General features: G+C 38.3%; 1 protein-coding gene across 1 annotated transcript in view; it reads left to right on the plus strand.

Annotated features, from left to right (window-relative positions):
* The window catches only part of LOC136859556 (gastrula zinc finger protein XlCGF57.1), a 57,681-nt gene extending 42,827 nt beyond the window's left edge, over positions 1 to 14,854 (plus strand). Inside the window, exon 4 of the mRNA XM_067138703.2 lies at positions 12,636 to 14,854. Within this exon, the coding sequence (XP_066994804.2) occupies positions 12,636 to 13,704 (1,069 nt within the window). The 3' untranslated portion in view covers positions 13,705 to 14,854. The remainder of the gene's footprint in view (positions 1 to 12,635) is intronic.
* Positions 14,855 to 15,887: the final 1,033 nt, after the last annotated feature.

The following is a 15,887-nucleotide window of genomic DNA, read 5'->3' on the forward strand; positions in this document are numbered from 1 at the left end:
TACAGGGCTGAAAGGAATGGGAAACTACAGCCATAACTAACTCCTGAGGACATGCAGCTCTCTCTCTGTATGAATGATGTACTGATGATGGCTTCCTTCCGGGTAAAATGTTCTGGAGGAAAACTAGTCCCCCATTCGGATCTCCGGGTGAGGACTACACGAGAGGGGGCGATCATCAGGAAGATGGATACTGACATTCTGCGAGACGGAGCGTGGAATGTTAGAAGTTTAAATCATTGTGGTAGATTAGAGAATCTGAAAAAGGAGATTAATAGACTAAAGTTAGATTTAGTTGGTGTAAGTAAAGTACGTTGGCAGGAAGAACAGGATTTTTGGTCAGGCGACTACCGAATTTTCAACACAAAATCAAACAGGGGAAATGCAGGAGTTTGTTTAATAATGAATAAGAAAATATGGCAGCGGTTAAGCAACTACAACCAGCATAGTGAAAGAATTATTGTTGTCAAGATAGACACCAAACCAATGCCCCCCACAATAGTGCCTACTAGCTCAGCAGATGATGAAGTTGAAAGAATATATGAAGAGGTAGAAGATTTAGTATAATATGTAAAAGGTGACGGGAATCTAATTGTGATGGGAGAATGGAATGCAGTGGTAGGCCAATGAAGAGAAGGTAATACAGTAGGAGAATTCGGATTGGGACAAAGGAACAAAAGAGGAAGTTGACTGGTTTAATTCTGCACTGATCATAATTTAGTCCTTGCCAATACTTGGCCCTAACACCACAAACGACAGCTGTATATGTGGATGAGACCTGGAGACACTGGAAGGTATCAAATAGCCTTCATTATGATTAGGCAGAAATTCAATAACCAGGTGTTGGATTGCAAAACTTTCCCAGGAGCATACGTGGGCCCTGATCACAACTTGTTGGTCATGAAATGCCGCCTGAAGCTGAAGAAATTGAAGAAAGGAAAGAATGCAAAAAGATGGGATCTAGACAAGTTGAAAGAAAAAAGTGTGAGGGATTGTTTCAAGGAACATGTTGCACAAGGATTAAATGAAAAGGCTGAGCAAAACGCAATAGAGGAAGAGTGGATAGTCATGAAAAATGAAATCAGTAGGGCTGCTGAAGAAATGTTAGGAAGGAAGAAAAGATCAACTAAGAATCAGTAGATAATTCAGGAGATATTAGACCTGATTGATGAATGACGAAAATACAGGAATGCTAGAAATGAAGAGGGCAGAAAAGAATACATGCGATTAAAGAATGAAGTGGAAAGTGCAAGGATACAAGTAACTATTCTCATTTTGGTTCCGTATTGAAGTTGACGTATGTCTCAAATATTATTACAATATTATAAGTCCACATGTTCAATACAATACAATATGATCCACTATTTCATATGGTCAAAATGTTTTATACATAATACATAAAAGTCAATGGTACATGTTTCACCCTCCTTACGGGCATCATCAGCCTATATCAATCTTAAAAATAATACATATGGAGTCATTCCAATCTTATAAATTATAGGTTAAAAAGTTGAAAAATGATTTCGTAAAACATTATACAATAACATCTAAAACAACGTTAATGCACCAATTGATATAGGCTGATGATGCCCGTAAGGAGGGTGAAACATGTACCATAGACTTTTATGTATTATGTATAAAACATTTTGACCATATGAAATAGTGGATCATATTGTATTGTATTGAACAGGTGGACTTATAATATTGTAATAATATTTGAGACATAAGTGCAAGGATGTCGAACGTTGTATGGTTCTAGGAAAGGCATACAGGAAAATCAAGGAAACCTTTGGAGAAAGGAAATCTAGGTGTATGAATATTAAGAGCTCAGATGGAAAGCCACTTCTAGGAAAAGACAAAGCAGAAAGATGGCAGGAACATATCCAACAGTTATATCAAGGTAAAGATGTAGATAATTTGGTTCTGGAACAAGAATAGGCTGTTGATGCTGATGAAATGGGAGACCCAATTTTGAGGACAGAGTTTGACAGAGCTATGAGCAACCTAAATAGGAACAAGGCACCTGGAATTGATGACATTCCCTCTGAATTACTGCCTTAGGAGAAACCAGCATGGCAAGGTTATTCCATTTAGTATGTAAGATGTATGAGACAGGAGAAGTCCCATCCAATTTTCGTCAGAATGTTCTCATACCTATTCTCAAGAAAGCTGGTGCTGACAGGTGTGAAAACTACCGCACCATTAGTTTAGTATCTCATGCATGCAAAATTTTAACACGTATTATTTACAGAAGAATGGAAAAACAAGTTGAAGCTGAGATGGGAGAAAATTGATTTGGCTTCAGAAGAAATGTAGGAACATGTGAAGCAATTCTGACTTTATGTCTGATCTTAGAGGATCGAATCAAGAAGGACAAGCCCACGTATATGGCTTTCGTAGATCTAGAAAAGGCATTCGATAATGTTGATTGGACCAAGCTATTCAAGATTCCGAAGGTGATTGGTATCAGATACCGAGAACAAAGAATTATCTACAATCTGTATAAAAATCAGTCTGCAGTGATAAGAATCGAGGGCTTGGAAAAAGAAGCAGCAATCCAGAAAGGAGTGAGGCAAGGCTGCAGTTTGTCCCCTCTCCTTTTCAATGTTTACATAGAACAGGCAGTAAAGGAAATCAAAGAGGAATTTGGAAAGGGAATCACAGTCCAAGGAGAGGAAATCAAAACATTGAGATTTGCCGACGATATTGTTATTTTATCTGAGAGTGCAGAAGATCTCGAGAAGTTGCTGAATGGTATGGATGAAGTCTTAGGTAAGGAGTACAAGATGAAAATAAGTAAGTCCAAAACAAAAGTAATGGAGTGCAGTCGAACGAAGGCAGGTGATGTAGGAAATATTAGATTAGGAAACGAAGTCTTAAAGGAAGTAGATGAATATTGTTACTTGGGTAGTAAAATAACTAACGATGGCAGAAGTAAGGAGGACATAAAATGCAGACTAGCACAAGCAAGGAAGAGCTTTCTTAAGAAAAGAAATTTGCTCACTTCAAACATTGATATCGGAATTAGAAAGATGTTTTTGAAGACTTTTGTGTGGAGCGTGGCATTGTATGGAAGTGAAACATGGACGATAACTAGCTCAGAAAGAAAGAGAATAGAAGCTTTTGAAATGTGGTGTTACAGAAGAATGCTGAAGGTTAGATGGATAGATCGAATCACGAATGAAGAGATACTGAATCGAATTGGTGAGAGGAGATCGATTTGGCTAAATTTGACGAGAAGAAGAGATAGAATGATAGGACACATCTTAAGACATCCAGGACTTGTTCAGTTGGTTTTTGAAGGAAGTGTAGGTGGCAAGAACGGTAGGGGTAGACCAAGGTATGAATATGACAAACAGATTAGAGCAGATGTAGGATGCAATAGTTACGTAGAAATGAAAAGGTTAGCACAGGATAGGGTGGCATGGAGCGTTGCATCAAACCAGTCTATGGACTGATGACTCAAACAACAACACAAGACTGTTATGGGTTGCTTTTTTGTGGGGGAGGGGGTGAGCTGAATCTTGTCGGATTATGACGGCCGATTGGGTGGGCTTTCTGTAGATCTTGTAGGTTAAAGATTCCTGTTGTCTAGTGATGGTACGATCTAGAAAACTGATTTTTTGAGCTACTTCCGACTCCAATGTGAATTTAATATGAGGAGCGATGTTATTAAGTGTTTGAAGTGTGGTGTGAGCATCTTCCAAATTCTCGTTGATAACTACTAGGACATCGTCGACGTACCTAGCCCAAAGGAGGATATTGTCAAATTTATTGTTGATTTTAGTATTCCCAAAAAGTCCAAATAGATTTCTGCGAGAATGCCTGATGCAGGTGAACCCATTGCCAGACCGTTTTGTTAATAGCTGGTACCATTAGACATAAAAAAGTTGTTATTTACGACTAATTTGAACAATGTAATGAAATCTTGAATTTCCAATTTACTCAAATGACTGTTTTTGTGTAAGTTACTTTTGATGATGGGAATTAATTTGGAAATTGGAATGCTTGGGTACATGTTTACGATAATGGGAGCACCTGCCTTATGAATTTTTGGAAGAGCTCTAGCCGTAGGAAGCCCAGGGTTCATACTTATAAGCTGGGTTTTTTCATGTTTAGTCGTAAATAACAACTTTTTTACGTTTAATGGTACCATCTATCAACAAAACGGTCTGGCAATGGGTTCACCTGCATCAGGCATTCTCGCAGAAATCTATTTGGACTTTCTCGAGAATACTAAAATCAATAATAAATTTGACAATGTCCTCCTTTGGGCTAAGTATGTCGACGATGTCCTAGTAGTTATCAACGAGAATTTGGAAGATGCTCACACCACACTTCAAACACTTAATAAATCGATCCTCATATTAAATTCACATTGGAGTCGGAAGTAGATCAAAAAATCAATTTTCTGGATCTTACCATCACTGGACAACAGAAATCTTTAACCTACAAGATCTACAGAAAGCCCACCCAATCGGCCGTCACAATCCAACAAGATTCAGCTCACCCCTTCCCCCACAAAAAGCAACCTATAACAGTCTTGTACATAGAGCATTCAACGTTCCTATGAATAAAAAAGATCTTCATACCGAATTGAATACTATCCGCTACATTGCCAGATTCAATGGCTTCAATAGCCATTTCATAGAAAATATCATTAACAAACATAAATTTCGCCCCACGACCACACTTAAAAAAGAACCACCTAAACATGACTCTTTTTCCATCTTCACTTACGTCAATGGAATTCACAAGATCACCAATGTTTTAAAGAAAAAAGGTATGAAAATAGCCTTTTAAACCAACAACAACAACACACAAATCTTACATAACACATCACATATTAATAAAATAAATAGGTACACAAAATCAGGCGTCTACAGGATTAAATGTAATACATGTTCTAATATTTCTTATGTGGGGCAAACCGGCCGGAGCTTCAACATTAGATATTTCTAACATTTCAATGCAGTCAGATACAACAAATTCTCAGCTATCGGCCAACATATGGTCGACTATAACCACAAATTCACGAATATTGAAACAGACATGGATATTCTCAAAATAGCTAAGAAATGACCTCTACTCAATATAATAGAGAACTTTTACATTAATTTGGATCAATACTTTAATGCCAACTATAACCTTAACGAAATAACTGAGAAACCCAATATTTTATTTGACCTTTTCATTACTTACTATAGAAAAAACAAATCGGTCGTTCAAAACTCTTTCTTTAAGTCAATTAAGGGTCCCCCGACAATACAAACACCATCACTTCCTCTCCCGTCCACCCCGCCTTGAACCTTTCCCATCCCTTCCACCCTCTACCACTTATGTCATTCCTCCCCTCCGTATTCACCTACCCCCTCTCCCCCTGAGCTACTCCGTGCTACCCTCACTCCGTAAGTTGCATTCAGTACAGCAAGTTTGTTCCACGCAGCGCAAGGTGAGTCATCGTTTATATTTTCCGGTGCCTCGCTTGTTCTCTACTCGATCACCCGCGTTAATACTAACTTCTTTCCCCAGGTTCATTGGGGTCCCGACTGAACTGAGACTACTTCTGTTTAACACAGCAAGCTTTTTATTCCACCATAGAACATGTCCAACTTTGTCAACTTTTAATCTTATGCCGGTCTCATCGGACAATTCTTCCCTCTACACTATAGTGGAACTCACATCTAGAACTTTCTAGAAGCATATACTTAGTTATATATTTTAATTGTGCAACACAGGAGTAATTGTCAACCAAAGACTATCTCATCAAGAGTTTTTACGCGACTTCACAAAGATTTTACTTGTCAAAGTGAACACTTCTGTTACTTTTATCACAATTCGCAAATACGATTTTTCACTTTTGTCTGTCATTCCACCACCATCCCATCCTTCTAAATCCTCTCTCATTTCTCCACATTATTTTACTTTATTTTATCACTTTGTCTTTTACTGTTGTAATTTGGCTAGGCTGATGATGGTCCTCAATGGACCGAAACTAGTACCTATTAATATCATTGTAATGTTTTTGTAAAAACATCAAATGATTTTTTAGTATTGAGAAGGTGGATAGTCTCAACTCAATACGGAACCTAACAATGAAGTTTATTACTTTGAATTCCTTTTTATCACCTTTTTTTAAATATCGGGATAATTAAACCCTTTCTCAACTCTTCTGGTATCTCTTTCTTCCTCCAGATTATTCTAAATAATCCATACAGCCACTGTAGCCCTATTGGTCCTGCTGCTTTTATCATTTCTGTAGTTACCTCATCCACTCCTGTCACTTTACTGCTCTTCATCTTTTGTATGGCTGCCTCTATTTCTAACATCGATACAGTAAAACCTCGTTAATTCAAAGTCGTAGGGACGCAAAAATCAGATTTCGAATTAACCGCCAACACGTACTTCGGAAATGCCAAACCTTCCGGCATCACAATATATTCTAAGACCCGTTACTGCATGCAATTAACCTTAATTCACAGTTTAAACCTCTCAAATGTCTTGGAAAAAACTATTTCCAAAATGTATCCAACAAGGTGCATTTACAGTATTCAAATAATGCACTTGGATAACTCACCGACAAACATAACCTCACGCAATGAAATCAAAAGAAAGAAAATGTAATTCAGAGACGAGGAGAAATCTATACTGGCTCCCCTGTGCAAGTGCTTTATACATTGGATCACTGTACTGTATGCATTTTAGATGCCTTGTGTTTGCATGGAATGTACCCGATGCCCTTAAAACATAGCGGCTTATCGAACTTTCCTATGAGGAAGGGAGAAAGTCTCTCACTTCCGTCCACATTACAAGAACAGTACAGTGACTATACTTGTACGATTTCCCACCATAGCACTTCTAAGACCCATTAACGCATGCAATCACCTTGATTCTCAGTTTAAACTTTTCAAATGCCATGGAAAACACTATTTCAGAAATTTATCCAACAAGGTGCATTTACATTATTCAAATAATGCTCTTGTATAAAATAATGACAAACATAACCTCACGCAATGAAAGGAAGAAAAACAATTCAAAGGCGAGGAAAAATTATGCTGGCACCCTGTGCAAATGCTTTATCTTTTGGATTACTGTACTGTCTGCATTTTTAGATGCCTAGTACTGGCATGGAAAGTGCCCGACGCCCATAAAACATCTTGGCTTTTCGAACTTTCCTAAGACAGGGGAAGGAAGTCACTCACCTCCATGTGCAGTGTGCACTGCATAGCAACACAGTACATTTCCCGGCTGGGAATTCTCTCCTTTAAAACAACAAATCCATTTGGCCTCAGCATTTAAAAACATAAAACAAGCAAACAATATTATTTGATCGGCATTGACAATATTATTTAGTGCATACGAATTGATACCATGCTTTTTTGCCAACCGTCGGTATCACCAGTGTTTGCAGATTCTACCTCTCCACACCCTGCCTGCTACGTGATATTGTGCCGTTCCTAAAAATGCCGAATACAAAATAATTACGATTCTGCTGGAACACAGCAGATATGAAGCACACTGTAGACACGCCGACATAGGTGAAAGTGCGGAAAGTTACCCCTTCACATTCCGGAAGACTTGTTCTTTCATGAAGCGGGGAAATTTTGAATGAAAATTACTCCATAAAATACTAAATCTGAATTTCAGTAACGGGACCGACATTGTTCTTCGAATGACAAATTATCCGTATTTCGAATTAAACGATTTAAATAACATGCAAAACCATACGTCATGTTTCCGGAAATGAGAGCTGCTTCGAATTAGGAGAAATTTTGAATTAACCAATTTTGAATTATCGAAGTTCTATTGTTACTCCTTTTCTTGTTCTTCTTTCCCCATCGATTATTCTTGCTCCTTCTCATCTACCAGTTCACTGTATTTAATATTTAGCAATTCTGAGAAGTATTCTTCCCATCTTTTTAATATGTCTTCTCTTTGCATCAATATCTGTCCTGTTTCAGTTTTTACAAATTTTGTATCTTCCCTATTTCGTAAACTATTCTTCACCGAACCATATAAAACCTTTTTGCTTTCCTCCATATCCTCCTGTAAAGTTTCTGTGACCGGGCGAGTTGGCCATGCGTGTAGAAGCGCGCGGCTGTGAGCTTGCATCCGGGAGATAGTAGGTTCGAACCCCACTATCGGCAGCCCGGAAAATGGTTTTCCGTGGTTTCCCATTTTCGCACCAGGCAAATGCTGGGGCTGTACCTTAATTAAGGCCACGGCCGCTTCCTTCCAACTCCTAGGCCTTTCCTATCCCATCGTCGCCATAAGACCTATCTGTGTCGGTGCGACGTAAAGCCCCTAGCAAAAAAAAAAGTTTCTGTGAAACCTCAGCTTTTCTGTTTCTCTTCTTGTACTATTGCTATCTATCCACTTCCTTCAAGCCATTTGTTTCTCTTTAACTGCTTCCTTTACACTGCTGCTCCACCAAGGAGTCTCCTTTTCCTTTTTTTTCCCTGATAGTCTTCCACAGGTATTTACTGCACACTTTGCAAATTCATTTCTGAAACATGTCCATTCCTCTTCCACACTGTTCATATCATCTTTGAGAACTTCTTTCTTCAGATTCTCTTGAAATTTTTCCCTTATTTCTTTCTCTTTTAACTTTCATCCCTTTATTTTTCTTTCCCTTTTTTCTATTAACTTCGTTATTTTACCAGGTCTTAATTTGGCTACCACCACTTTATTATCTCCTTTGAAATCTGCTCTTGGCATTGGTGTCACATCTTCCAGTTGTCTACGTTTCTCCTTCGCCAGCAGAATAAGATCAGTCATTGTCTGTCTTTCTGTCTCCCCAACCATATCTATTTATTTTTTGTGTGTTCTTTTTTCTAAACGATGTATTGCCAACAATTAATTCATTCCTTCTACAGAAATCTAGTACCAAATCTCCTTCTTCATCTTGGTTTCCATAACTATAGGGGCCAATTACCTCTTCTTTTTTCTGTCTGTTTCAACATGTGCATTCATGTCTCCCATTATTATAACCTCTTTGTCTTCAATACAACTTTCCATTTCTTCTAGAAACTCTTCTAAACATTCACCTGTATAAAATCCTTGATTCCACTTTCAAGTCCAAGTCTAACTTTAATTATCCTGTCACTGATCTGGTCAATTTTGTCCACATATTGTGCTAGGTCTTCTCTCAATATAACATCAACACCATTTGTTGCCATCTTTCCTCCACTCCAATGTAATCTATACCCTTTCTTCAATTCTTTTTAACCTTTCCCCTTCCATTCTGTCTCACTTATTCCCATCATTGCTATATCTTCTCCATATACTCTTATCAGCTCTTCTCCCTTGCCATTCAAAGGTATGGCATTGATGATACTGATTCTTGCGATGTCTGGTAGCCCAATTCTCATAGTTCCCCCAGAGCACCGGTAACTGCGCGTCACTTCAGGGTGTCGCCCTAACATTTTCTGAGGCCTCAATTCACTCATACTCATTCTTTAGGCTGCTTGTATAATGGGTTTGCCACTCCCAAAGGCATTTTATTACCTTCTCCCAGGTTCAAATTAGACCGCCCCTAACATGGAGTCAGGCGCCCTTCATAGCCGCTCCTCTGGAGTACAGACGCTACGGGTTTTCCCCTTCTGCCATCTCCACCATACCAAAGTCCATCTTCTCCACCGTAGATGCTGTTGAGATCTTAGTTCGTAACTCTGAGCTAAAAGCCTTACCAGATAATACACACCGGGTCAGTGTGCTCATGTCCAATGTAGAAACAAGGTGTCAGGACAAAATTCCAAGTATTTGGTATGCAAAGCCTTTTTAACATTGCTAGAATGCTTCAATATAGGCAGAGAGAGAATGGATAGAAACTTTCATTCATTTCTTTATGTCTCATATTCATTAATCTGTAATTTTTCCTTTAAGCTAGTTATTACATACTTTAATATTGACTTTGGTATTATTTTATCACATGTTATTTCATTGCTTAGAGTTGATTCAAACATATATATATAGGTCTGGATCAAATAAGATTCTGCCGGAGAGTATCAACAATTATGGATTTAGCATTGCAGCCAGGTCTTCTTTTGAATATTTGTCCTCCATTAAGGTATAGACCAGCAAGTGATCTGGTTCTTGCTAAAAACTGCAATCACAGAGCTCATTGTCATTTTGCTGTTGTTGATGAGCATGTTCCACTTCCTCAGTTTGGTCTTGCAGCGTAGAACTCCTGTCTGATTTCCAAATTCCATATGGCAAGTTTTAACCTGGTGCCATTTTCTCTGACAGAGGGATGATCTAGTCCTTTATTTCTGTCTTCCATATCTTCACACAGCAGCTTCATGTGAATCTTTGAGGGCTGCTATTCCCGTTAAATCTCTTTCTGATTGGTTGATGGCCAAAAAGTGGATGTGTTGAGTCAGTTTTGTGCCATTTCATCTCAGATGCTGCAGCTGCCATTTTTTTATATGAAGTGGAGGAATTCCATTTCAAAAATAATCTTTTGAAGTGATGTTCATCTGAGATATCCAGACACATACTGGAAGTCTCATTCAGAGCTATTTCCACCTCTTTGAAATGTCAAGAAAGCCAAACTGGTGCTACGTATTCAGCAGCAGAGAAGCGCAGTCTAAGGGTTGAAGTTGTGAAAGTGGTTGGGTGAACACCCTGCATCCTTCCTGTGGAACATCGTAGTGTGTTATTGCATGATGATACTTTGCTTTTGGTATTTAGGCAATACCACTTGAAAAATTAATGTTTGGTCAAGGTTGACACCAAGTTATTTTGGTTTAAAGGAATGAAGAAATTTTTCAACTTGCAACTTAATATTCAGTGTTCCCTCAGCTTCTTTGTTATCCAGGTGTAAAGCTCAAACTTATGTTTTGGTTAGATTTGGCTTCATATTGTTTCTCTGATAGAATGTGCCAAGTTCTTCCAAACTAAAGGACAAAGAATTTTGTACTTCTGCAAAGGTACAACCATGTGTGGTAACTGTAGTGTCATTGGCATAGATGAGTTGCGAAGTACCTTCTGTTTTGGGCTGTTGGTCCATAAATTGTAAAGCAATGGCTTTAAGACACTGCCTTGTGATCCATTTTTGTGGAGGTGCCAATGACTATATTTCCCATTTAGAATTACAAAAAACCTATTCACAAAGATTATTCTTATTGTTGAGTCCATCCAGGAGTCCTTAATCGGTTTATAAATCTTTTGAAGTAGTTTGTTATGATTAGTACTGTTGTAAGCAGCAGTCATATCTACAAAGACTACATCAGTAATACATTTGTCCTCAAAGCCATCCTCTATATACTGAGCAAGGTTCAGAATTGGTCCACAGCACAACTTGCCTGGTCTGCAGCCTCACTCTTGAGGAGTCAGCTTGTTATGCTTGCCATCAATGGAATGAAATATTCTGTTGAGAATTATACTCTCCAGCAAGTTATCAGTGAAACATAAGAGTGAGGCTGGTCGAAAGTTCTTTTGGGCTATTAGGTGTCTTCCCATGTTTCAGGATTCCAACTAGCCGAGCTCTTCTCCATAGCCTAGGGATCTTCAGACTGGATGTATAGTTGTTCATCAATGAAAGTAACCATTGGAGTGCAGCTGATCCAAATTGCTTTATTTGTTCTACTCTGAGATCATCCACGCCATGTGCCTTGTTCATTATCAGGCTGTCGATTGCTTTCAAGTTCTTCCATTGTAAGAAGGTTCTTAAAGAAATCAGTCTCTCCTTCAATGTATCATTGAAGCCTTTCCATTTAATAAGTTGTTTTTCTATCTGATTAGTTACATGAGTAAAGTTGATTAATGAAAAGTGATAATGTTCAGATATTTTTTTATAATTGAAGACATTTTTCTTCATTTTTGACATAGTTAAATTTAATACTGTGAGGTTCTTCAGTCTGTCAAAACTAATTCAGTATAACATAAATTTTTAAAATACCTGAAAAAGAAACCACCTATTAGCAGATTATACCTGAAAATGATGCCGTTAATTAAAAACACTACTGAATTAGTTTTAACTGACTGAAGAACCTCGCAGTTATAAAAATGTGTTCAGGATTCTCAAACTGCTCCAGGGTGCCAGTGGGCTCATTGTATTGTGCTACAAATGTGTCTTGCACTGGTGTTTTTTTTGCTGTTGTTTTTATGTCACACCGACACAGGTCTTATGACAATTGTATAGGAAAGGCTGGGAGTGGGAAGGAGGCAGCCATGGCCTTAATTATGGTACAGCTCCAGCATTTTCATGGTGTGAGATGGGAAACCATGGAAAACCATCTTCAGGGTTGCTGACAGTGGGGCTTGAACCCACTATCTCCCAGATGCAAGCTCACAGCTGTGCACCCCTAACCGCGCGGCCAACACACCCAGTCTTGCAGTGGTGTTGCAGCAGTGTACTACTCAGGGATTTTCTAAGGTGAGCCTGCTGCTACACGTTGACAAAATGGTGGTCCTTGGATATTGAGAAGCCTGGACAGTATCAAATTGATTTAATTATATATTTTCAACTTCTGGATTCAAATTATAGTTCCAGAAAGGAAACCTAATTTTTGAGCTTTAGTTTATAGTAATTATACCTGGATATTAAATAAAAGAGATGGCAACAAGCCATAATTTCACCCCTATATAAATGGATAAATTTGATTAATATAATAAATATTTATAATTATTTTCAGTGGGAAGGTGTGTGGTGTCCCTCAACCAATATTCGACAGTTCTGCTGATAATGAATCTATGGTTAGGGCAGAGCTAAATGATGATATAGAAGTGTCAGAGGATATTAAGGTGAATAGCCAGCATTCATTCCTTGCCAGACATTACCGGAAGGAGGATCTGAAGGAGCGCTATATGCGGTACACTGGTGAACGTCCATTCTCCTGCAGCATGTGCAGCGAGACCTTCATCACGAGCGTGGAACTCAAGACACATGTGTCTCAACACAAAGGGAACGACATACTTTTCTGCAGCACCTGTTACAAGACATTCTTCGACAAACGTACCTTACATTTACATATTTTAACTCATTCAACAGAGCGTCCTTTTATCTGTACTGTTTGTGACAGAGTGTTTGAACAGCATTGGAATTTCAAAAAACACATGTTTTTACACACTGGAGAGAGGCCTTTTTCCTGCAGCACATGTAATAGATCATTTGCTGATCCTCAATATTTAGAGAAACATTTAGTGACACATACTGCGGAATATCCATGTTTACCATGCAATGTATGTAATAAGATATTCAATAGTAAGACTGGCTTAAAGAGGCATCAAAAGCTACACACAGGAGATGTAGTTTACTGCAAGATTTGTAATTTGAAATGTTATGATGAATCTAGTTTGAAGAAACACGCCCTTGTCCATTCCCTGGACCGACCTTTCGTTTGTGATACATGTTCCAAGTCCTTCACCGAAATTCATAATTATAAAAGACATTTGTCGATACATACAAAAGGGCGACCTTATGCTTGTAGTAAATGTGAACGAGAATTCATCAACTGCTTCGATCTTAAAGAACATATGTACAAACACACCGGAGAGCTTGTTTTTTCTTGTGCTGTATGCAGTAAGACTTTTACTAGAAGTTCCAATCTTAAGCGCCATAAATTGTTACATGACAAAATGCAACCTCATTCTTGTAAAATCTGTAAGAGATCTTTCTCCCGTGCAAATCATCTACAATCACATATGAGCCGACTGCATACACAGACATTTACAGAGCTTGTTTCTGAAGTTGACCCCAGTTGAACAGACTTCAGCCAAGAAGTTGTGGCACTTCCGGTTTTTATCTGCAAAATAGACTTGCTCACTATAGCCCCTCCCCGGTATGTCAGGCAGTCTGTAACAAGCTGTCCTTCTGGTAACTTCAGTGTAGAATGCAGACTTTGCTGATTCACACTCTCCATCAACACACTAATGTACCATTCCTTCTTGTTACCATCACTCTGTGTGCAATTTGGTGTCTCAACATTGTGGCTGTGCTGTACTAATTTTTTGTAATCACTTAATTCATTATTGTATAGAGCAATGCTTTTGCTACCCACCAACAGAAGTATCGCCATTCTGTGAGTCAGTGTGCTGTGAACCAGTATCTTCTTTGCATCAAGTGTGACACTACATTATTGCATTTGTAATTAGATTATTCACCGTGAAGAGTGGATTGGAGGATTTACTGTATGTGAACAGTATGATTGGATGAGATTCTACTTTATACTATTCAAAATAGCTTCATAATGTTATGAAATGTCGAAGAACAACCACCCCTGTGCCATGTCCTGCCTATTCACCTCGCCTTGCATCCTGCAACTTGTTTCTATCTCCAAAACTGAAAATGCAGGTGAAGGGGTAAAAATTCAGACAGTGACGAGAATTTAACCTGGACCATGGTCTGTTTTGAACACACTGCGAAAATATTACTTTCTGTATAGTTTCCAATCTGGCAGCACTGCTTAACCAATGTCTAGCCTCACAAAGGGCTATGTAGAAAGTCTTGGGAACCAGTAATGTATAAGGCAAACAGTTAACTATTTAAAAATTCATTCTATAATTTTTTATTTGTAAAGTTTATTTGTATTTCAAGAGGTAATTGGTGTAGATGTGTTAATTTATTGATCATGACTCTCTAACTCGTGGCACTAAACAGTGATATTTTAAAGATCGGCAGTAAAACTGATCAACATAAATCCGAACTTAGATGTCTAAAAGTGCCTGCAGAGGCTACAAATACCTTGCGTTATTGATAAATCGAGGTATAGGAAAATGTACATACTACTGTGGCTCCACAAAAAGAAAACCAGCTGCACCATTCTTTATTTCCTAATTTTTTATACTGCCCTTTTTTTCAATGTCTAAAATTTGAATATTAGACCTAGTAAATATCTTGTTAAAAGTGTTATAATGCCACAAGGAGCAACAGTGTCATTTTAGAATAATGTACTTAGACATTCATATTTTTGAAAAGAAATTCGTTGTCTTCCTACAGCTTCCTCTGTAACCATGTGCTTCTCAAAATTCTTCAACAGATTAATACTATCCATGCAGGTGCCACAATATATCATACGATAGTGAACTTATAATGCACCGCTACATGACACCGCTTTGCTGTATGGAGGCAGGGTTCAGCTTGATGACTCCACCTTCCTGTAAGGAGGTAGAGTCGAGCTCTCAAGTTGTGTGAAGCATCATTCTTGGTGTGTAGTTGTGCTTGACGTGTGTTTTGAGCAGTAATGACTCTCAACAATGATGAAGGACATTAAGAACTCTTAGTAAAAGAAGTTTTAGCTGAGTCTTGTGGGAGTGACTGCGATAAATTTAAAAACAGTGATAATGACTTTGCTATTTCAGCTAATGAAGAAAGTTCAGGTAGGTCTTATATTTCTGCGAGAAAACTATGTTCTACAGCACAGGGAAAACAGTCCATGATGACAATCTTTCAATGTGTTACATCTGTGTATTATATATTTAACACTCCAGACTCTGAATGTGACACTATAAGAATATATCACCCAGCCTTCTACATCTGCCGGTGCGTCTACTCATCCACGTAAGAGAGTGTGGACAACAGATGCCGTAAATGATTGGACAGAGGTGGACCACATTCCAGACCTCATGGTTTATACTGGTCCTCATGGTGTGGAACAGAACATTGCCATTGATGATTCCTGTGAGTCAATTGATTTCTTCATGCACTTCATTGATATGGACACTATAAATACACTGAGGAAGCAGACCAATTCATATGCACATCAGAGACTGTGTAAACTTCAGTCTCAAAATATGCTCAGCCCGAATTCAAGATTTAGCCAGTGAAAAAAACAATTGAGACAAAAATGTTACTAGCAATTTTATTGCATATGTGGAATAGCCAGCGACTCAGTTGAGAACCACTTGAGCACTAATACAGTTCTAAGCTGCAACTTTTGCCTGAATGT

The sequence above is a fragment of the Anabrus simplex genome, chromosome 1 (assembly GCF_040414725.1).
Source record: "Anabrus simplex isolate iqAnaSimp1 chromosome 1, ASM4041472v1, whole genome shotgun sequence".
Lineage (NCBI taxonomy): Eukaryota > Metazoa > Arthropoda > Insecta > Orthoptera > Tettigoniidae > Anabrus > Anabrus simplex.